Source organism: Uloborus diversus, chromosome 9, assembly GCF_026930045.1.
Source record: "Uloborus diversus isolate 005 chromosome 9, Udiv.v.3.1, whole genome shotgun sequence".
NCBI classification, from domain to species: Eukaryota; Metazoa; Arthropoda; class Arachnida; order Araneae; family Uloboridae; genus Uloborus; species Uloborus diversus.
Window position 1 is genome coordinate 71,267,428 of NC_072739.1, and position 23,999 is coordinate 71,291,426.

Sequence of the window (23,999 nt, forward strand, 5' to 3'; positions counted from 1 at the left end):
AGTTACTTGTTGTATGTTGTAACTATTTTCAGATTGAGTGTGTATCTATGGAAGGACTGTATTTTCTTAGGACATTTCACAGGACTGTCTACCCAATTTTTCAATCAATGATGGATAATGAAGAAAATTTTTTTTTCTACAATTCTTGTGAAAATTTGAAGTTCGATGGGTTACTGTATTTATTCCCAATGAAAAATACTTTTCGTGTTTCTAATTTCTACTAATATTGTTGTAAAGGAATTCATATGTAAAGCTTGAAGCCATATGAATTTATTTTTAATTTATTGAATTTATATTGAATTTGTAAGATAATGAGATGGGGGGACATTGATAAACACTAAGTTTATCCTAAGTACAATGTTATTATTTAATTATATGTATCTCATCATTTACAAACTAAAGCTATTTAATTGTAAACTTACTATGCATGTTAGCGTTGTTCGCGTTGTAATATCCTTTTCGCTTTGACAAGCGATTCTTCCCGCGTACTTCAACTTCAGATGAAAACGTAAACAATGAGTGAATCTGTTTTCGCTTCCCGGCGAATTGAAGGTCAGATGACGTCACTCGTTCTCACGCATTCTAGAAGCTTTTTGCACACGTCTTTTCCGCACGTGTCGAACTTGAGATGACGCGTTATGCTAATTGGGAAAGCAGTATTTATACGCTCGTGTGATATGACTCTTTCTCTTTTTCACTTCTCGCATCTACGATAGATGTTTTAGTTTGTCAACTTGCAGTTTGCAGTTGGGGTTTTCGGCTCTTGGCTTTTCAGCCATCGAGATAGCCATTCAGTTTTTGGAATGAATTAATAGGAAGTTAGTTTTCTGATCGGTAGTTAGATGTGATCTAATAGATTCTACTAGAACTCGCCGAACTTAGTGTTCGTGATGCATTATTGAAATGTTAGTATTAGAGATCTATGAATAGAGATCATGAAAACCACTTCAATGGAATATTTGGTAATACTTAATAGAATTAGTAAATAGATATAATAGGTCTACAAAGTTCATGATTATACTTTAATTTTGCGTATGGCTTTGAGTTATTGATTCTTCAAGTTACTTAATTATTTTCTCATTTTATCTTTTACAATTGATAATTGTTTAATAAATCGTTGATATTTTTAAAGAATGACTTTTCGTCACTTAATATAAGATTCTTCATGCAGCAGAAGATAAATTTCTATTTAATAGTTTGACTACTCCAATCGCGTATTACACTTTGCTAATTTAATAGCTTTGAATTATCATTATTCTTTGCAAAACTTGGGCTATTCTCTTTCTTGCTTTATGCTGGAGAATTATAGCCCATCAACATTTTACAATTTTTCTAAAATATTTCGCGTTTTTCTAAATATGTTTGTTTAAGAATTTAACTTTGAAATTTCTGTGATAATTGGGGGGTTTACAATCTAAATTAATTTTGGTATTTAACAAAACATTTTTCTTGTTGTATACTGTGATATTTTTGTATAAATGTTATTTATTTAAATTATTTTGAGTATATTTTATTTCTTATTGGCAGACTGCACGGCTTTTTGATGTTGGGGTTCTGTAAACCTTTTATTTAGTTCTATGAACTTAAGGTAAAGCAGAGTTCCCACTCTTCCAACAGATTAAAAAATAGGGCCTTTATATGGCCTTTTTACAGCACAATTTTAAAATAATTAGGGCAAATACAAGCCAATGTCGCACACCAATTTTCTTTGAGGTCTTCAATTTATTTTTTTATTTTTTTTTTTTTTAAATCTATCATTCATAATTGATGAATAATTTTGAAATTCATTTCAAAGCACTTTTTTTTTACTCGACAGCAGAGCTTTAAAACGTTGTAACTAAAGTTCTATGGGAGCACTAGAGTTGTATGAAAGCTCATTTTAAGGAAAACTACATGTGCATTAATTTATTATGTTTATGTACCTTGAATAATTTGAGAATTTTTTTATTTTTTATAAAATGTAAAGTTGAAATTTTTTAAAGATAATCTTTGAAAATTGTTGGAAAAAACACATGATTTTTATTGTAGTTTAATGAATACAGAGAATTTCAGAGTGAGACCAAGAAAGGACAGCAAATAATGCAGGACACATTACTCTAATTTTTGCTAAAACATTTTAGTAACTGCTGAACCCTTTCATGGCTCCGCTGAAAATTTTTGGACATTTTTATAAATATGCATTAAAAAATCAAATAGTATTTTTTTAAAAAATAAAGGACACCATCATAAAAATTTTTGAATTTTTACATTTTCAAATTTTGTAGCAAACATTTTTTCTCAAAAATTATTCAAGTTACAAACTAAAGTGAATGTAATTATCTTTAAAATGAGCGATTGTAAAACTCTGTCGCTTTCATAAAACATGAGTTTTTACATTTAACAGTGAAATTTTGAAAAAATTGCAAAAAAATTTCTCACACTATTTGCTATTACTACTGAGGCACTCATAGTCCCACTCTGAAACATGTTGGATGTATTCATTAAAACATATTTAAGATTTTTTTCAAAAATTTTAAAGGACATTTTAAATTCATAATTTTGTGAAAAAGTTTTTCTTGAAAATAAACCATTCACTAAACCAGGGCCAAATTAAGGCATGGGCACATGGGGCACAGGCCAGGGCATTAACATTTTGGGGGGGGGGCACCAAATTTGTAGCTAAAGTTTTTTTTAAATGAAACAAATTCAAATTGCACCACAGCAAAAGCAAACATTAAGTCTAGGGAAAAAATGAAATCTATTTAAAATTACAAGCTTTTTCAGAAATTTCAAAGTCATTCCAAGCTTAATATTAAATTTTATTGCATTTTAAATGCTACATAAGAGATATCTTTGAAATTTATGTCCTATTGCTGCCAATCAAAAGTTTACCAACATGACATATTATAATGTTTTCACAATTTAATGCAATATTAGACATTATCACATTCAGGGTGGATACAGTAAATACTTAATAATCAAAATATTTTACAACTATAGTAAAAGCCACGGAAGAGGGGGTAGGGGCAAATGAAGTTCGTACCCAGTATCCTCATAAAGTTTTAGTTGGGCCCTGCACTAAACTCCCGATTATCCACAGGGTGGATTACCCACCGGCTTTCACACATTCAACAAAACTTTTTTTTTGCCAATGGTTAACTGAATGTATAGATAAATGTACACATTTCAATTTAGTAAAAAACTGTTTCTAGTCACCCCTATTTTTTTTCTTCCCCTTTCAATAGCATCAAACCTTTCATGGTCCCTGAAACCTAACTGCTTGAATCCTGATTTATAGATTTACACTACTTCCTGGTTACTGCTTTAAATCTGCACTATATTTATTGACTTTTAGATCGATACGACTTACGAGCATAATTGATCTTGTTCAAAAAAAAACTTCCCTCCTTTCCCCCTATGCATAAATATCTTGGTGTAACCTAGCTTGATATGTTTCAAATTAATCTGTTTGCACCATTTGCTCGCATATGTGTAAAATCCATTTGCTAGAAGAAGCGATCCTTTTCTAGCTTCTACATGTTTTTTATAAAATGTTATCATTTTAATTAAATTTCTATTACATTATTGATCTATCTAAAGCTATTGCATAGACAAATATTGTCTTCTACTTACTTTGTGGATTATCCGCGATTTCGGTTATCCGCGGTTACCGTATATAAAATTAAAGTGCAAGTAACATCAAAATGAATTAGTATACAACTCTGTTGCTCTCATAGAACCCTTGAATTAAACACTTCAAAACACTGCTGGCAAGTAAAAAAAAAGCTGTTAAACAAATTGCAAAAATTAATTGCACATAACTTATGAATAGGCTTGCCAGACGTCCCGTTTTCAGACAAAATCCCGGTGTCCCGGTCGGTTTACTTCATGTCCCGGAAAAAGATAACTGATTACAAATGACCAAAAAGGCCTTAAAGGATTATTTAGGACAATTATTACTGTTACTTATATCAACATTTTCTTGTAAAATTAATACCGGATTAGCTTGAAAAAATTTTACAGCAAAATTAAAACCAAAAAAGACTAAAATATTCCCGTAAAATGAAAAGTGTGTCTAAATATTGTTCATTTTTTTATTCATCATTCAATGTGCTTCTAACTAAAATAAATTGTAAAATAATTTGTCGAAATGTTCAAATTTTACCTGCTTACGTCATATTTTCGGTTCATAATTAGTAACCTTATATTCAGAGCATTTAAAATAAACTGCCCAACAAAAAAATCCAAAAATCAACCACAGGTGTGTACCTTTCGAATACTAGCGACGATTGGGGGGGGGGGGATTCCGGTGTCCCGGTTGAGCACTTCAGAAATCTGGCAAGCCAACTTATGAATGATAGATTTTTAAAAAGTATAAATAAATTTAAGACATCAAATAGTAAGGTTTCTAAAAGTTTCATGAAAATCTAAGAAATAAAGTTAGGATTTTTTGTTGTTGTTGATTTAACACGGAATGACACATCCTAATAAAATAAGGCCTTTCATTATTTTTTAGGGCTTTTGACTACAAAATATGGCTTTTAGAGGGGCCCCTACAAGCAATAGTTGAAAATAGGGCCTTTATAGGGACTTTTGAGGGCCTGTTGGAACCCTGTAAAGACACATTCCCCAACATAAAGGAATCCTTGCGCGCAGCCCACGCTGCAGCAGACGTCTCTGAATTGATGAAGCACACAATGAAACACCTGAAGCTGTTGACCACTTTGCTGCCAATTGTCTAGAAAAAGCTGTGCGGTCTGTCAGCGCCATACGCACCAGGTGTCTTTCATCGCGAGCTGACGTCACATTTCGGGGTCCACTCCCAGATTTCCGAGCTGTCCGAACCTCGTCCGTCCACTGCTTCCAAACATGCATGATTGTGCTGCTGTTACATTGCACACGAGCGGCTACTGCACGATAAGACAATCCAGCTTCATGAAGGCCAAAGATTCTGCCTCGTTCAAACTCCGAAGTTTGCTCAAATTTTGCTTTCTTTCGTCAAAGAAGCATAATAAAGATTGAGTTAACGTTTACTCTAGCATATAAACACCGATAATCATACATGCCTCACTACAGCCGTCTATTTATATGGGGTTTGATCCACCTTTCAGAGGGCACTGCTCAGCATACACATGCGCTACCGGTTTGCAATTCTAATCATTTGCATACTTTCAGGGGTAGAAGTGACCGACTTGTCACATATAGGACGTTTTCCACAAAAAATATAGGACAAATATAGGACACATTATATGAATAATTTTGCTATGAAAAAAGAAATAATACATATCATATATTATTTAGTTATTCTTATCAATGTTTTTGTTTCCAAAAAAAAAAAAAAACCTCAAACAAAATTATAACTTACATCTCAAATGACTTTCCTGTAGTTGAAAGAATAATTTTTCAAAAAAGTGTACTTTATAGACTAAATAACTGGACAAAATTTGAACAAAGCTGATTTTTATTTTTCTTCCTCACTCATGACCTAAGTACAAATTCCACTATTATTAGATTTTATATCTAAACTGAACCTTTTACCACTTCTATTAAGAACAAAGGGAGCTTGAGGAGGATCCTCCTGACGTTTTTCAGAGTTTTCTTTACGCTTGAATGTTTTAGCATGCTGCCTCAAATGGTTGCAAAACGACAAACAGTTGCAAAAATGGCAAAAAGCGGTAAAATCATCTTTTCCTTTAGTGCACATGCACCAAAAGTTGTACAATTAATGCCCTCCTGGTTCAACCACTCCACACGAAATTGTGTTAAGCAATGCGATTTCGCCATTATAATTCCACTTAATACAACAAACCACGTTTTAACGTCATAAGGAACTAACATTCGATGATCCCAAAATTTTACAAAAAGAAAAGATTGCAAAAAGAATATTAGAAAATTCCAATTAGAAAATGCACTGAACACAAAAATACACCAAGGATTTGATTTATGGTAACACACATTGGGGTATATAGCTATTCTCAGCGGAGAAGATTTTACCTCTAATAATCCACAACCTTTTTCATATTTTATTTCCAGGACAATACACATGAAAGATGTAAATCACATAGGAATAAAAGAACACTCATGGCTACAGACGGGAATCGAACCTGCGCCTCTCCGATTACAAAGCAAGTTGGCGAAACCACACGGCCACCAAGGCCCCTATACCAACAAAAACGAAAAACCCCATGATGGAAAACAAAACAAACGGCTGTTGCCCCCCAAACGCAAAATTCTAAAACCAACTTCAGACTTAGTTCTCAAAACTCCACCAACTATAGAGTGATGTCACATTGCTGTAGCCAATGAGAGAAGATGCCTGTTGCAGGATTTAGTTGCGTTTTTTAATTTGAAATTCGTTTGGGCAAGTACTTTCAGCGAAAAATCCGATGTCAGAAAGTTTATTTACTGTTCTTTTTAAAAGATATATAGGGTAAAAAAAGGGAATATAGAAAATATAGGACGTTTTTGAAAAATATAGGAAATATAGGACAATTTTGATGCTTTTTTTTAAAATATAGGAAATATAGGATATATAGGACTACTTCGACCCCTGTGCTTTACATTTCCTGCTATTTTCATCTCACTCGCGTAAGTCCTTCGTGGTGTTGCAATTTTCACAAACAAGAGTGTAAACATTAAAGGTTGTTGAAAACCTGACTATTATTACAAATAAAGTTACAGCAGAGCTTATAGCAGCGATTAGCAACCTAAAGATCAATTTTTCAAGTTTGGCTAACTCTTAAGATCAACATTGTGGAGGGGATTCTCCCTTTGCAATAGCATTATTAACATCCCATTTAAAACAATGTTTTTCTACTTTGAAATTTATACCAAGTTTTAGCTGTAAATTTATCGAGCTTTGTGGATATAGTTCAAGAACAAAAGGCACAAGTCTTTTTTCTCGTAAATTAAACATTGTGGCACTTCCAACTATCATTAAAAGTTCTGAAAAATAATCAAATAACTTTTGGCTAAGAAATTGAGCCTAATTTTTTCAAAATACAATAATGCTTATTAATGGTACTCTAGCAAAAGACTTGGTCCAGAATGTTGTCATGAGCGGCTGAAAATGCGCTTCAGATTGATGTAAAGTAAGAAAAAAAAAACGTTAAAAAAAGCACAAATTTGTCAATTACAGCACACACATGTTTCGGCGTTACAGGGAAGGCATTTTTCAATGCAAAAAGTAATGAGCTTATGGATGAAAAGACATCCGAAAAAAGTTTTTTGGCTTCGGGCCTTTACTACTGTGGGCAGGTAAATAACAGTACCTGCAGAAATGAGTCTTTGAGACGTTTGAAGAAATGCATTTTGGATTCAATACTAAAAATAGGGAACTGCAATAGGAAGTGCCTCTACCATAGCCCCATAAGAAAAAAAATATTTGATAGTACTTTGAAGACTTTCCAGTACATATTTCTTAGCAGAAAAAAGAAAGCCTAAAAAATTGGCTAAGAGCATTTTTCACTTAATGGGAAAATCCTGAAGTTTAAGTAAAAACAGTAACATAAATTCAAATACAGTTAAAGTTTTCCATTTACAGCAAAAAATTACAAAAAACTGCTGCCTTCACCTTGGATATATACAAGCACTTTACAGGAGGGAAGGGTTCTAGAGTAAACAATTTTGATAAATGTTTAAAAAAAACCGTACTAAATGCCAGCTGTAACACATAAAGTACTGTTTTTTTTCATAAGAGCTTGTACTTTCACCTTTAATTCGGCAGCATATTGAATGATTTGTTTTACAATTTTGTAATGTGTTTACTGACAAATCTTTTTTTTTTTTGCCTATATTGACCCCATGTGGCTAAATAGAGGTGCACATTGTCGTTACGACTTGACCAAAAGTTACAGAGAAATAAACTAAAAATTGAGAGAATCATTCAAATAATCTGCAGTGCCTGCCTTCTCCCTTACTATGGAAAAGTTTAATTCATATGTAACAGAGGCAGATTTCAGAAATTATTTACTATGCATATCTTTTGCATTGTATAAACTACAGTTTACTAATGCCAAATGTGTCTTGAATGCAGTGATAATGAATTTCTGCATTAAGAAAGGGATTCCTACTAACCTTAAAGCATGTGCATACAAATATTTTACAAATTTCTTGCTTTAATAACATGGACTTTTAACATTAAAATATTTATACAAAGGTAATTAATTGACTTTAATTCTTAGTACAGTTTCATAAATTTTTTTAAGATTCGACAGTTTTTATGGTTAATAGGACATATGGATAATTAGAATAAATAAATAAAATATAGCTGATATTTCAATCTTAGTTTAACAAATAGTATTGTAAGTACAGTTGGTTTTCTATTTAATAATGCTCATTCAACGACTTTCTCTATTTGAAGACTACTTTTTACGGTCCAGGATGCTCCACTGTAGTTTTAGAAGCATTCTATTTAAGATACATTCTACTTAAGGACGATTATTTGTGGTACTTTGAAAGTCGTTAAATAGAGAATCAACTGCATTTAGAATTTTTTAAAAACCTGTAATATGGTTACAGAAGTATTACATAAAGACTACGATATTAAGTATATACAAAAACTTGCCTGCATTTTTACTTTAAAGCCTCGTCCAACTTCAAAGGGCGTAGTATGGCTATCCAATTCTTCAGCCCAGAAAGGTATAAATTTCTCAATTCTCAAGAAGCGTAGAGCATAATATCCAACATTTCTGATGCCATAATCTCTCCCAGCAGTAAGCAAATTGTTATAAACATGTAAAGCATACTGAAAATTTAAAAAATATATGAAAAAAAGCACACTTTTGTTGAAACCACTTCACAGCTATTAATTTACCTTTGCTTTCATAAAATTTTTTAAAAGCAGAACTTGAGAGTTGTTATTGATATGTACATTATTTACACTCAGGAAATGGGTGAACCCAAATGCAAAATGTAAAGTTAAGTGACCAGACCACATCTCTCATAAATTCTCCCATATGAACTTGTGTTAAAACACTCTTTGCTGAAAATTGCACACACCTGTTTAAAAGCAATAATTGAGGTTGTGAAAAGCAAAGGGTTGTAAGTGGACTTTTCAAGTTTTGAATAGAAGGCTTGCAAATTTCAAACATTAAATAGGCTTTCATTAAAAAGTTTTCTTAAATCATGCTGTATAGCATTAACTACCAGAGCTACTATTACCATTTCGTACCCCAAAACAGCTGGGCACTTACATCCCTTTGCTTCCAGGTGCTCCAATTTAGCTGTCCTTCAGTTAAAGAATATCAAATTGTACATGTAACTGACTATTTTTCCTTCAGCTGAATTTCCTTGCTTTGAAGAAACAATTTCATTTGTTTCTGAAACGTGCAATAGCTTCCAACATTGAAAAATTGGAGAAACTAATGCATATATATATATATATATATATATATATATATATATATATATATAAAAAACTCAGGAGACTTTTGCATGAAATAAATTAAAGGCCAAAAATTTGCCTGTCTAAAAGTATTTGCCTGTTAAAGTATAAGTAGGGCAGGGGTGATAGTTGACCCAAGTAAAATTTTCTGAAACTATGAGGAAGCTTAATTCCCCCCCCCCCCCCACCCCCGGTAAAAACTCTTCAAATATGCATACAAAAATCATTGATAAAAAGCATTTAAAAAGTTTTTGAAAAATAATTTTTCTGTTCTAGACTGTGTTGTTTACCCCAAAATTTCCAGATCACAAACACCCCCGAAGTAGGGATTTCTCAAATCAAGCTAGTTTAGGATCTGCAATTCAGCTTTTAAAAATCCAGCAGGATCCGAAATTCAAATTTTCATATGAGTGATGATAAAAATTACTAGCAGCAAGTGAAGTTTACGAAATTCAGAGAAAAATCCAGAATTTTGAAAAACAGTTTTTGGGAAATACAAATTTCAAAAGACGGAAAATGAAATAAACATGTATTTAAAATGACTTTTCCATAGTCGTTGATGAAAAAGTTTTGTTTCTGCCATCCTGAGCATCTTAGGATAGGGGTTTTTCCCTAAATTCTAATCACTGAAAAATTCCTCTTTTGGGGAGTTTGGGTTGCTTTGATGAAAATTTCAGGGCTCCCAACACATTTTAGCTTTAGAAAAGGGTAAAAGAGGACCATTTTCAATCAAAAAGAGGACCAAAGAGGACCAGTTAGGATTAAAAAGAGGACCTTGGGAGGACCATTCACTTAAGCCCAAGGAAGCACCAAAAGGCAAATCAGCTGCCACCAAAAGGCAAATCAGCATCCTGCTGGGCTAAATCTGTGAAGATAATTTGTTAATTAACCATAATACTGATTTGTAATGATATAATTCCTTTATAACCTTCTGCACAACTGATCTTTTTATCCATTGCATAATAGTATTATTTACACAAAAAATTGGATGGGAGGGGGGAAGGCACTTAGCTCAGCACTTAAGGCAGCCTCCTTAGAACCAAATAGGCGTAATGATACATTTTGAATTGAACCAAGTTCTTTATAGTTTAAAATTATTTTTGTATTTTTCTGTCTAGTAATGCTTCATAATAGAATTATATCCCTTCTCAACCGTTATGAATCTATCACACACCAAACAGATCTACTGTATTGAAAGTTTTCCTAAAAATGTCTGAAATGCTCAATCACAAAGAGAAGCAGTCTTTCAGAAGAAGTCAGTCATGAAGCTCAGCTTTACAATTTTCATATTCAAAGTATATTTTAAAGAATCATAAAGCTTACATTAAAACAAATACTCCATGATTGCAGGGTCATGAGTGCTTTGAACTTTTATGGGGGGGGGGGGAAACAAATTCCCCCATTTAGCAGGCATTATGACAATGAAATGATGTACACAAATTCAACTTGATAAAATTACATAATTCAACTTTGTTTCATATACAAACACTACTTTAAAATGTTACGTGCTCAATTGTTTAAATATCCCCCCCCCACACACAAAAAAAAACAGTAATAACCGAAAATAGGCTAAAAATAATCAAAATTTGGAAAACTAAACTTGAATTAAACAATACAAAAATTATTAATTTTTTAGTTTTTTAAATAAAAATTCAATTGAGTTAATCTGACGTAGCATGTTAAAATAATTTCTAATTGCCATAAATATAAAAATATTTATAAGATGCAAAACGATTGAAAGCTCAGAGAAGCAAATTTTCACTAACCAAGTTCAATGTTGCCATGTTTCCCATAAAATAAATTGATTTATTTTCTACTAAATTAAACATAAAACATGCTAATCTAAGGTGGCATATAGGGAAATAACATTCGATTGGGCAAAATATTTTAATATTTACATGATTAAAAAAGATTAAAATTTCAAACACTAAAAGCAATTTTCCGTGAAGTACGAGTAAGTTCAATGTTACCATGGTTTCCAAAATAATTCCTTTGTTAATTAATGAAATTAAATGAAAAATAAGTTAATTTAAAATAGCATATGTCAAAATAATCTAAAATTGTCAAAAACATCAAAATGTTCACAAAATGCAAAAGGATTGAAAATTCAAACGTGAGATGCAATTTTCCACGAAATCCGAATAAGTTCGATGATGTCATGGTTTCCAAAACATTTCCTTCGTTAATTATTGAAATTAAACGAAAAATAAGCTAAACTAAGGTTGCATATGTCAAAATAACTTCCAATTGTGGAAAACATCAAAATATTTACAAGATGCAAAGGATTGAAATTTTAAACGCGAGAAGCATTTTTCAGCAAAGTCTGAGTACGTTCAATGTTGCCATGGTTTCCAAAATATTTCCTTCGTCAATTATTGAAATTAAACGAAAAATGCGCTAAACTAAGGTAGCATATGTTAAAATAACTTCCAATTGTGGAAAACATCAACATATTTACAAGATGCAAAAGGATTGAAATTTCAAACGCGAGAAGCATTTTTCGGTGAAGTCCGAGTAAGTTCAATGTTGCCATGGTTTCCAAAATACTTCCTTCGTTAATTATTGAAATTAAACGAAAAATAAACTAAGCTAAGGTAAGCACATGTCAAAACCACTTTGAATTGTAAAAAGCATCAAAATGTTAACAAGATGCAAAAGGATTGAAACCTCAAACACAAAAGCAATTTTACGCGATAGATCATATCGAATATATATGTTCAGAAAATTGCACTAATGAAGTATTTTTAAATGAATTACAAGCAGAATCTAAAGATTTTTGAAATAATTCAAGCAATAAAGAAACTTTTCATACTTTTTCAAGCACTTGAAAATACCCCCCCCCCCCCACACACACAAGAACTTTTCAAGCTTTTTTTATGGGCGTACGAACCTTGTTTAACATGCGCTGCGGCGGCGTTTTTGAGTGTACAGTAACTTTTAACGAAATGAAAAACTATAAAAGCGGACTAATTGGACCAAAATGTTAAAAAGCGGTCTAAAGTGGACTTTACCATAAAAAACGGACTTTGGCGGGAAAAGCGGACTATTTGGGAGCCCTGAAATTTAGGAGAAACTCGAGAGTCTCCTGAGTGAATCGGGAGAGTTAGCAGCTATGACATGCACATACAGTTTTCAGAGCAAATTTCTCCCCTATGACTGTTATTGTATTATTGGCATAAAAAGCAGATTTATCATTTGTTCATATAAACTTTACTCAAATATTACAATAGTATATCAGCATAAATTAATAATAGACTCTAACTCGAATAATATAACTCTAGAAAAAATAATTTCATACTACTGAACTATTACATGTACATTCCACTTAGTAAAGAAATGGAACATGGCTTACTCGTTAGTGTGTTTGGAGGCACCATGCATTTACTTAACAAAAAAAAAATTGTAAAAACAAATGTATTTAATTTTTTTTCTTATTTGTGCTAATATATTTCGTTTGTTGCTTTTTTACCTTTCTAACTATTTACAATTTAATAACAATTAATCTACTGAATCTGTTGAATAAACAGCTGTTAGCCTCCAGCAAACTTTTTATTTTTGCATTATATATTTCGATTTTGCTTTGTAACTGCCAATTCCTTTACAAAAGGGTTTAAAAAACAATTGAATTTTACAATATATAGAAAAAATAGACTACTTTACCTCAGATGGTATATAAAGGGAATATCCTGGTTCTCCTGTGTTGTTAAATGCCATTACTAAAACTTCCCCAGCATATCCAACATTTATTTTCTGTAATAAATAATGAGTATTCAAAATACATCAAAAACAATTATATTTTTCCACTAAAAAATAAGATATACATTTAATACATAAAACCTTATCAGATTATTACTCATGGTGTTGAAACCTTGATATTATTAGATTTATATAAGTACCTCAAGAGATACTAACTGCATAAGATATTTCTGGAACCATTACAATATTTAACTTTTGGAGTTAAATATCTTCATGGTTCATTATAATTATGAAATTGGAAGCCTAATAATTAGAAGAAATGATATTGTGATTTTTTCAAATCAAATACCAAAGAAATGGTGGGCATATTCAAAGAAAGATTGAATATGATGAACAAAAAAGAGTAATAAAAGAAAAACTTCTTAATACAAGAGAAAAACATACACTTAAATAAAACTGCCTAAACCAAGGGTTTTAAATATAGAAACTTTTTTAAAAATTCAATGTACAGTGGCTTATTTCATCCAAGCTGTATTAAATTCTTATTTTTTGTTGTATTAATGTCCTATTTATTTAAATGTGACATGCTAACAGAAATATCATCTCTATCATCTTTTTTTTTTTTGGAATAGTCTTTATTTTACATGAAACACATTTGATATCACAGCAAGAACCCTCCTCCGCAACAAAACATTGAAGAATAAAGCTAAACATGCTTTATTCTTCAATGCAGTGCATACTGATATGCCACTTTAATTCTAAGCTTTCAGTAGTAAACTTAACAATGCCAATAGTTTTCAGTAGTTCTTAATACTTGACAAATGCAGTTGAAACAGCTTTTTGATATTTGAAGAAAGAAGGTCTGAAGAAAACAGAATTAAAATAAGATGTTGGACATCGGCAAGAAAAGCAACAGAACTCAAAATTTTGGGGAAAAATACCAACTATTGATTTAAAATCTAAATTTAATTTTTTTTTTTTTTTGCCATAAAACTCGCTAAGTTAGTTTACATAACTGATGCATGGTGCTGTAAAAATGATGTAATCAATAGTGATACATTACTCAAATTTTATGATTTAGAAGAAAATTTTTAAATTTTAATGTGCAATATTAGTTTAGACAATGAAAACCAACCAGTAAACATTACATCATTAACTTTTCTGCATGTATTGTTATATTTGACACAAAATCACTTAAAACAACTATTGTGTAAAACCTTGATTTTCTCCAATGTTTTTTTTATTGAGTTGGTCACTTTCCTTGCTGGGATGTGATATGCCTACAAAAGTACCTTCCGTATTGGATAGGAAATTTTTTTAACGAGTTTGCAACTATACCTAATTTTCTTACTGCAAGAGTTGAAAGAATATATCCTTATGCTACAGCTCAGCAATTTATAAAAAAAATTTTAAAACAAAAATAAAGTACAAAACTAAATAACATACCTTGCATGTAAATCCCGGTAAATCCATTTCAGTTCTGGTCAATTCGCACATCAATTCTTTTGACTTTGGTCCTACAATGTTTAAAACTGTGTACATAGATGTGACATCTCTCAAGGAAATGGAGCCATCTTTGGGCAAATGGCGTTTCATCCATTCGGTGATACGAGTTTGTTGAGCAGTTGGAGACATCATGAAATAGCTGCATGAGCATTAAACAAGATTTGTACACGATAAGTTATTTCATGGACATAAAATGTTGGGTCTATACAGAGGCAAACAGAAACCACATCACTTGCAAAAGTTCCCATTTTAAAGAATTTCTTGAGAAATAAGAAAACAATTTTGCATTCTTTGTCACGTAAAAGGTATGCTCCAGCTCACATTTTTCAATAAACATTTAATCCCCATGCATTGAGAAAACCAGCAATAAATTGAAGACACGAAAAAAGTTTTTTTTTTTTTAACCAGCCTTCACTGTAAATATCTGGGAATAAGCTGTAAATTTCAAAAATTACTACACAAAACAATTTATAGATTTTTGTGAAAGCATCACTTATATTCACAAACATATGAGCATTTCTTTCAAAAATATCAATTTTGCTTACATGTTTTGGCATATAACACGCAGTTTTCAGTCAAACCTAGTTAATGAATTCAGGTTAAAAAAAATTATCTATGCTTAGCTGTTTGTTTGATTCATAAAAAAATACAAATATCTTAAGCTTTTTCATTATGAGCAATTATAACTTTTAAATGACGACCAAAAAGAAAATTGGCAACATTTGTTCATACCTCTTATGTAAAAGAAAAGGTAAAAATGAATTGTAATGAATAATATTTACCAATTATGAGCCCTTCGTAGAAGAAGACAATCATTTTCGTAGCAGCCTTTGTCATTTTGCATTCCAGATGAAACAATATTTCCAACAGGGACATCAATGTCATTAGAGCATAAGAGTTGCAGCAAATCAACAACTTCTCTGCCTCCAGACTAAAATAAAATAGAGATATTTTTAAGTTATGCTGCTATTACATTGAAAAATTGTTCATTGATGGAGGATGTTTTACTGCATTTAAATGAAAAAAAAAATTAAAAAAAAAAGAATTACCTTGAGATGAAATTTGGTAAAAGAAGACATATCCTATTATTCCAACTCTCTCTCTGCAAGCGGTATATTCTTCTTTAACATTTTCAAACCATGATGGCTTTTCAAAAACTATTGCAGGTGGTTTTAATCGCTCTTCCTCTAAATCAAGAATAACATTTTGTACGGAATAAGAATATTGTTTATCAAACAAATATTCCAAATGAATTGCAATCTAAATCTCAAACATTAATACAAATATAACTAAAAGTGAGTAAATAAACATATTTGAAATATGTAGTACTAACTACAAGTAGATAATTATATTCTAACTGTATTTGTACTTACTCACAATTTATAAAATACTAATACTTTTGATACATTAAGAAAAGTGACAGATTTACAGGTTTGGGGGACCCATCACAATGCATTTTTGGAGACCCTTTTTGTCTATCACAGAACTATAAAATATTTTGCAGAAATATGTTCGGTTTTCAACAATGGTATACTGATAGACTCTGCCTGATAAGAAAGTGTATATAAAATGAAAATAAATTAAGAATATAATTTTTAGTTTAAAAAAAAACCTAGAAAACAACAAGCAATATGGGAACAAATGCATATTAAACTGAAAAGAAAAGTAGTCCACAACAATACTCACTAGATAAAGAAGGATCAAAGTAAAGAACCCTTTCAAATCCCATCCTTTCTCCAAACACAGCTCCCTGCTTTTTCTTGTACAGTATACAAAGGAGAGCAACGGGCTTTTCGAGCCTTACTGAACTCGATCAGGAGAGGATGTCGAATGGAGTAATTGAACCCTAGAAACACACAATTAATAAGTCGAAATTGAGAGTTTACACACTTATACGAGAGTAATTCAGAAAAGTTCTAGTCAAAGATAATTGGGCATCCTTTGTGAGAAAAATATGCAAAGAGAGGTCTTAAAAATCTGGTTTTTCTTCTTCTTCTTGCTTATCTCTCTGATCTGAATCAGATCCATGAGGTTGTTCGCCTTAATCAACTTCAAGACAGAAGCAGGTCTCTTCAGTAGATCCTTGCATACCAAGCCAACACAAAAAATCAGATGTTGTGCAGTGGCCTCTTCAGTATGACATTTGGTGCAAACCGGGAAAGTCCTATTACCATGGGAAAACCTGAGGGTTTTTAGATGACCTGTTCTCAGATGAGTCAAAGCAGTTCGATCCCTCCTGTCACCCTCAAATCCAAGGGAAACACCAGGACCCTCTCAAAAATACCATGAATGCTCAGGAGGACATCTCCAAGAGCTGTTTATAGTAGCCTTACATCTGGAGTACAGTTCAAGGTAATTCAGAGGATCCCCATTAGTCATCCCCACTTCTGAGTCATAGTAGATCCCTCTTTCGCCCCAGTCCATCCGCTATATCGTTATATCTCAAATTCACATGAGATGGAATCCATTGTAAATGAAGGGGTAGAAGGGACCGACTTGTCACATATAGGACATTTTCCGCAAAAAATATAGGACAAATATAGGACACATTATATGAATAATTTTTCTATGAAAAAAGAAATAATACCGATCATATATTATTTATTTATTCTTATCAATGATTTTGTTTAAAAACAAACCTCAAATAAAATTATTCCTTACATCTGAAATGACTTTTCTGTAGTTGAAAGAATAATTTTTGAAAAAAACAGTGTACTTTATAGACAAAATAATTAAACAAAATTTGAACAAAGAAAATTTTAATTTTTTCTTCCTCACTCATGACCCAAGTACTAATTCCACTGTTCTTTGACTTGATATCTAAACTGAACCTTTTAACACTTGTATTAAGAACAAACAGAGCTTGAGAAGGATCCTCTTGACGTTTTTCAGAGTCTTCTTTATGCTTGAATGTTTTAGCATGCTGCCTCACTCAATTGCGAAAATTCACTATTGCTTATGGGCACTGAACAGTTGCAAAAATGGCAAATCATCTTTTCCTTTAGTGCACCATGCACCAAAATTTGTAGAATTAATGTCCTTCTGGTTCAACAACAACAAACAAGAAGATCTGTCTAGAACTAGACGACCCTACTTTCCCATATACCCATACTACTTTCTAGTACCTGATCAATAATCTCAAAAATAGCTAAAATCGCAAATGTTTTCAAACATTATTTTTAAAATACTTTGAGCTGATTTCTAGGAATAAAATATTCCTCACTCATCTAAAAAAATTAGATGCGTAAAAAAAAACACGAACAAACAAATAAAATAAAAGCAATTTTTAAACCAAGCAGCCAGTACACTTTTTTCCATTAAAAAAATCTTTAACAGTTTTCAAAACGAAAAAATAATAATTAAAATTAATAAGCTCATTAAAATACATACATCATATAAAAAAAAAATCGTTTCTGTTTCCCCTGTTGCCAAAAACAATCTTTTAAATGAATTAATGCACTTACCAAAATAAATAAAAACAATAAAATGTCAACTTAAAGAAATAATTTTCATTGTCAAAAGAAAAAAAAAATCGTCTGCGCATATCTTTATGTAGAAACATAAATGACTTCGAGTTTATTCGCCGAAAACGGAATACCCAAATTAAAACTTTAGCGTAAAAATAAAAACAAGTCAAATCAACAATAATTATTTCACAGTCAAAACCATAGCTGCGGAGTCGGAGTCAATCTCATTTTGGGGTAAAGGAGTCGAATATCTAAGAATCGGACACAGTCATTTATCCTCCGTGTATAAATTTTTGCCAAAGCTACGAAGTCAGAGTCGAAGTCGGGGGTCCGATTAATTGTCGGGCACAGGAGTCGGAGTCAAGTGCCCCTAAATTCTCGGAGTCGAAGTCTGGAGTTTGGCGTCAAGAGCTATTTCCAACAAAATTTGTTTGAAGTAAATCCGCCTTCAAGTACGGAATCTAGATTGACTTTCAGTTTCCCCGTAGGCGCTAATGTAAAGTTTTTTTGAACTGTTCGAAATTGAACGGAAAATTGTTCAAATCAAAAAGTGAAATATGGGAATGAGGTGTCCTCGCCGAGATCTTTCGAACAAAAAAAAAGTTTTTCCGAATCGGACTATTCATTCAAAAGTTATTGGGGGGGGGGGGGGGGGGGGGGACAGACAGTCAGACCGACAGACATTTTCCCCCCATTTCAATACTCTACTTTCCAATTTTTAATTTTTCAATATTTATTTAATTATTTTATTTATTTTTGACTTTTTTTTTTGTTTTCCGCAAAATTTTTAAGATGCATTAAGCCTTCTTTCATTCTTTTTTCCTTCTTTTTCTGACTTTTACTGGGAAAGTAGGCTAAAAATGGGAATATAGGAAATATAAGACATTTTTCAAAAATATAGGAAATATAGGACGATTTTGATGCTTTTCTTGAAAATATAGGATATATAGGACTACTTCGACCCCTGTAAATGGAGGTCACAAGAACAGAACTCGAGTTTTTTTAACAATTCTTATCCCCTTTTGATCTGCAATGAATCTCCAATTTTGCAAGTATTGGATTGAACTGCGACTGTCTGATAGGATCCATGTCTCTCTAGGGAAACGTTGCTCAGCAATATAATCCAGAGCCATGTCAATGGCGATCAATTCAGAGCAGAACACGGAGCAGTAATCAGTATTTCTATGTTTCAGACATATTTCTTCATCTCCAGACTTAACAACTCCACTTCCAGTGTTCCCTTCAATTCTGCTGCCGTCTGTGTAAATCAAAACAACCTTAGTAGGAATACTATTAATCACTTCTAAAGCAACCTGTCTTAAATATTCAGGATGTTGAGTTGTCTTATTTGTGCGGATAAATAATGCGAACTAATCATGGTCAAGGAGTATTTGTGCATCTTCGGAAAGTACGAAGTACCCGGAGCACCAAGAGGTAGAAGTCTGACTTTGCTCCTATGCCTGCAGACCTTAGTTGAGCATAATGAAACGGCCTTCAGGTCTTGGGTGACCCTACCAGGAGAAATCTCTCCCGACGTACTTTGCCCGTTCCGCCCAGGTACACCCCCTCGCCATGTTGAGGCGACCTGCAGGACTTGAGGGGGAAAAGATTTAGATGAGTGGATTATTACCAGGAATACATTGAAACAAAATCAACAGCATGCATTAAAAATCTGGGGAAAACAGCTTTAAAAAAAGAATTATTTTCATGATTGATATTTTAAATAAAAGTTTAACAAAAGCTGTATGGCAGATCCCTGAAACAGATAGAATATTTTTTCTCTCCTTGAAGTATGAAAAGAAGGGATACATTTTTCCCATCACATCAAATTCTGCTACTTAAGAGATAATGTTAAACACTTCCACCTAGCTGCAAGATCTGCTTACAGAACTTCTAAATGCAATGAAACTCCAGCCACCAAATAAAAAAAGGTGGACAGCCAAACAGAATGCATTTTCACATTCATTAAAAACAGACCTGCTTATCTTAAGACTTATGAGAATCATAAAAATGATACTGGTATAAAAATTCAAAATTTAGTTATTTATTCCATTAAATGATGATTCAGTCAATTTATTTAAACAAGTGAAAATACTCTGTTAAGAGCTAATCTAACAAATGCTCCGAACAATCTTCAGAACAATTAGGCAACAATCACCAACACTTACCATGACTCGAAAAATTATGAGTTTAGTATATCAGACTTTTCACATCAGGCATGTGACAGTTCCATGGTATAATATAAAAGTGTGAATGACTTGATGAAAGAAAAAGAAGAATGTGGCTCACATCTCTCACAGACCAGAGTTTCCTAAACTGTGGTCCACGGACCCCCGGGAGTCCCTGAGTTCATTCCAGGGGGGCTACAGCGCTATTCAGCTAAGAAGCTAAATATATTTGAGATTGAAGGATAAGTAACGATATTTTAATTCAAAAAGAAAGCACATTTATGAGGAGTAAAAATGTTCTTGCTTAAGTATTTGCAGGACGCAGCAGCCCCCCTCCCCCGCCCCCCTGGAACTCCCGGAGATATTTCCTTAAACCGGACACCAATCATGACTGAATAAGATATCCTTTCAAAGAAAGAGACATTGCTTTCTTGCATCTCTGAAAGTGAGCAAATTAGTAGATTTATCTTGAGGTTTTCTTCAACAGGGGTCGGAGTGGCGATTTCAAAAATTTTAAAACACAATTTTGATAAAATTTTAGGACATTTTTAGGATAACAAAAATCAAGTTTTTCTAACTTAAATATGCAATTTATAAGCTAGATTTTAGCAGTGGATGATAAAACATTTCAAATTCAATCTAAAATACTACAATAAAATGCATTAAATCGTTTAATCTTCATCACAGTGATGTACTATGAAGTAGAAGTATATACCACATACTAGTAGGATTAATGTATGTCCAATTGCTTCTTTACTTGCCTTGTTATTTTTATCGAAGCGAATTACAAAGAATGATATTCTTAAAAAGGGAGGATTTCAAATAAGGTGCAAGTCCAAAATTTATTATATGTGCTTGACTTTCATCAGATAATTTCACTTTTTGCTATTGCAGAATCACCAAAAATTTCCCTGTAAATTACAGACAAATCATTTAAAGATGCAAATGAATAATTTTTTTTTCCGCAACTAAAACTAAGAAAACATCTACTCTCGAAATTTTATCTTGGAATGAGTTTGGAACAAAAGCTTTGGATTGCTTCATAATAATAAATTTGTTTTCAGTAGAAGACGAAGGACAAGGAATTCAAAATACAGCTTGATTTTTCAAGCTACTTGTCAAACTCTTATGTTTTGCCCCATCAGCATGAGACAGTACCTGTGAAAATCCTTGATTCGATTTTGGAAAGATAATGTACAAAAAAAATAGAACAAATTGCTTTAAATTTATCTTTTTCTGACAAGGTGATGATTTTGCATCCATTTCTGCCTGCTTTTTCCCAAGCACGAAGAAGAGAATTTGGTTTTTTGTGGCATTTTAATGAAACAAATTATTTTCATTTTTAAAGCAAAAAGTCAAGTAATTAAATTTAAAAATTATATGCCGAAGAAATATTCCAACTTCACTGCCACTCCAACCCCTCCCCCCCCCTATGGTTCACATACTTTTAATTTATTTTTAGAGGGGGAGAACTCAAAAATATCAGATCATATTCCTTTCCCCTAACTCTTCTTTTGCAAAATTTGCTGCACAATTGTTCTTATTTTCTTTACTGTTTGATTTTTATGTATTTTTTGCAGAAGAATGATTGCAAGAGTCACAATCTGCTTAGGGTCTAAAAAGTTTATGTTATCCTAAAATATAGGCATATTGTCATGGGGATAAGGCATGGGGATTACGAACTTCGTCAGGGACCCCAATTGGTGCTTCCGGTTTATGAAAAGGAAAAGACTTTCTGTGCAGGCTAAAACTACTGTTGGGCAAAAGCTTCCTTCAGATTGGATGGAAAAGAAGGAAGTTTTTTTGACTTTCACGAGAAAGAAAATCGAAGAGATGAAGTTGTGTGGCGGGCAGATCATTAATATGGATGAAGTGCCCGTCCCATTTGACTGCCCTCTAAGCAGAACTGTACATGGTACAGGTGAAAGAACTGTTTCCGTGTTGACAACAGGGAATGAAAAATTGTCGTTCACTTGTGCTCTAAGTTGCTCTGCTGACGGAGAAAAGTTTTCTCCGTTAGTTATCTTCAAAAGAAAGACTATCCCTAAAGGAAACTTCCCTACGGGGATAGTGATTGTCGCCAACGAAAAGGGCTGGATGTGTGAAGAAATGATGCTCCTTTGGTTGGCGGCAGTCTACTGGAAGAGGAAGGGCGCTTTTTTTCGTCCCCAAGGTCTCATTGTGTTAGATTCAATGAGCTCGCATTTAGTTCCGGCAGTGAAGTCGGAAGTTAAAAAAATGAGCTCTGAATTGTTGGTGATCCCACCTGGGATCACCAAAGTTCTGCAACCACTTGACATAACTGTAAATCGGGTGTTCAAATGTGGACTGAGTAAAAAGTGAGAGGTGTGGCTGTGCAGCGGAATCCACTCCTACACCGCAGCAGGAAGAATGAGAAAATCATCGTGTGAGGAGGTGACCCAGTGGGTGCATGATGCCTGGCAAGCTGTCCGGGCCTCTACCATAATTTCAGCTTTTGTGAAGTTGGAAATCATCTCAGATGAAAGAGAACTGAGTGACTTAGAAGGAAGTGACTGTGATGAAAGCGACTTTCAATTAGATGACAATTTGCCTTCCCTTTTTGATTCTGACAGGAACCGCGTTAAGCATTCACCAATGCGCCAAATGCGATAAAATCGTAAAATCGGCGAACAAAATTCGAATTTGGCGATTTATTGGTGAACAGAAAATTCTCTAAAATATACACAGAGGAAAAAAAATCTCCCATCAGATGTCAATCTATATAAAAATTAGGTCCGTTCACAAAATTTGGACCCCTAAAAACGGATCCTTCACAAAATTCCGACCCCTAAAAATGAACCTTTCACAAAACTCCCAGACTAGCAATCACTGAAAGTTGTTTTATTCTCGGAACCCGCCGAGCAGATTGAGGTGCGTGCACGCTAGGGTGGAACGAAAAAAACAAAGTTTTTATTTTCGAATCGTAATAGTGCGGAAAAGTTGCTATTGGTGAAGACTTACAAAACAAAACAAAGATTTTTAAAATCGGATAATATCTTCCGATCCCGCAACGAGCCTGAATATTTGAAAAAATGGAAAATTTCGTGTTTTCTTAGTGATTTTTCAAAAATTTTGTTTAATGTTTCTTTTTAAAGCACCAAGATGGAAAAGTAACGATTGGTGAAACCTTCAGAAATAAAAAAAAAATTTGAAATCGAATAATACCTTCAGATCCAGAACTAAGCCTAAAAAATCGAAAAAGTTGAGAATTTCAGGATTTTTTCCGAATTTTTAACATTTATGGATCAATGTACTTTTTCAGGCTACAGAACGGAGAAGTTACGTTTAGTGAAGACTTCAAAGTGAAAAAAAAATATCTTTTTGAAATAAAACAATATCTTCCGATCGCGCAACGAACCTACACGTTTGAAAAAATGTAAACTTTAAGCCCTTTTTTCAGCTTTTTTTTTCTTTTAGTTTAACGATCCTCATAAGTTCGGTATAAAATACTAATAGAAGAATGTTTGTTTATAAAACAAATGTGATATTTTAGTACTAGAGCCTGCCTGTAAATTGTCAACATGGCCCTTTAATCCCGCGATACTCATATTTGTTTATGCCGCTTAGTACAGTGTATGCATCTAATACGCCCCATTAGCGAAATAAAGAATCGCAAAAATTTCACAGACGGTGCCATTCATGTTTACAGAACAATTCAAACCTGTTGATATTTACCTGAGAATCTAAAACAAGTTGTTTACTAGGGTGGAACGAAAAAAACAAAGTTTTTATTTTCGATTTGTAATAGTGCAGAAAAGTTGCGATTGGTGAAGACTT

General features: G+C 32.8%; 1 protein-coding gene across 1 annotated transcript in view; it reads right to left on the minus strand.

Annotated features, from left to right (window-relative positions):
* Positions 1-23,999, minus strand: part of LOC129230311 (pyruvate dehydrogenase phosphatase regulatory subunit, mitochondrial-like) — a 158,359-nt gene that overhangs the window by 83,711 nt on the left and 50,649 nt on the right. The window contains 8 exon segments of the mRNA XM_054864709.1: positions 8,546-8,725; positions 13,025-13,114; positions 14,507-14,705; positions 15,349-15,497; positions 15,616-15,648; positions 15,650-15,753; positions 16,253-16,316; positions 16,318-16,412. Of these exon segments, the coding sequence (XP_054720684.1) occupies positions 8,546-8,725; positions 13,025-13,114; positions 14,507-14,705; positions 15,349-15,497; positions 15,616-15,648; positions 15,650-15,753; positions 16,253-16,316; positions 16,318-16,412 (914 nt within the window).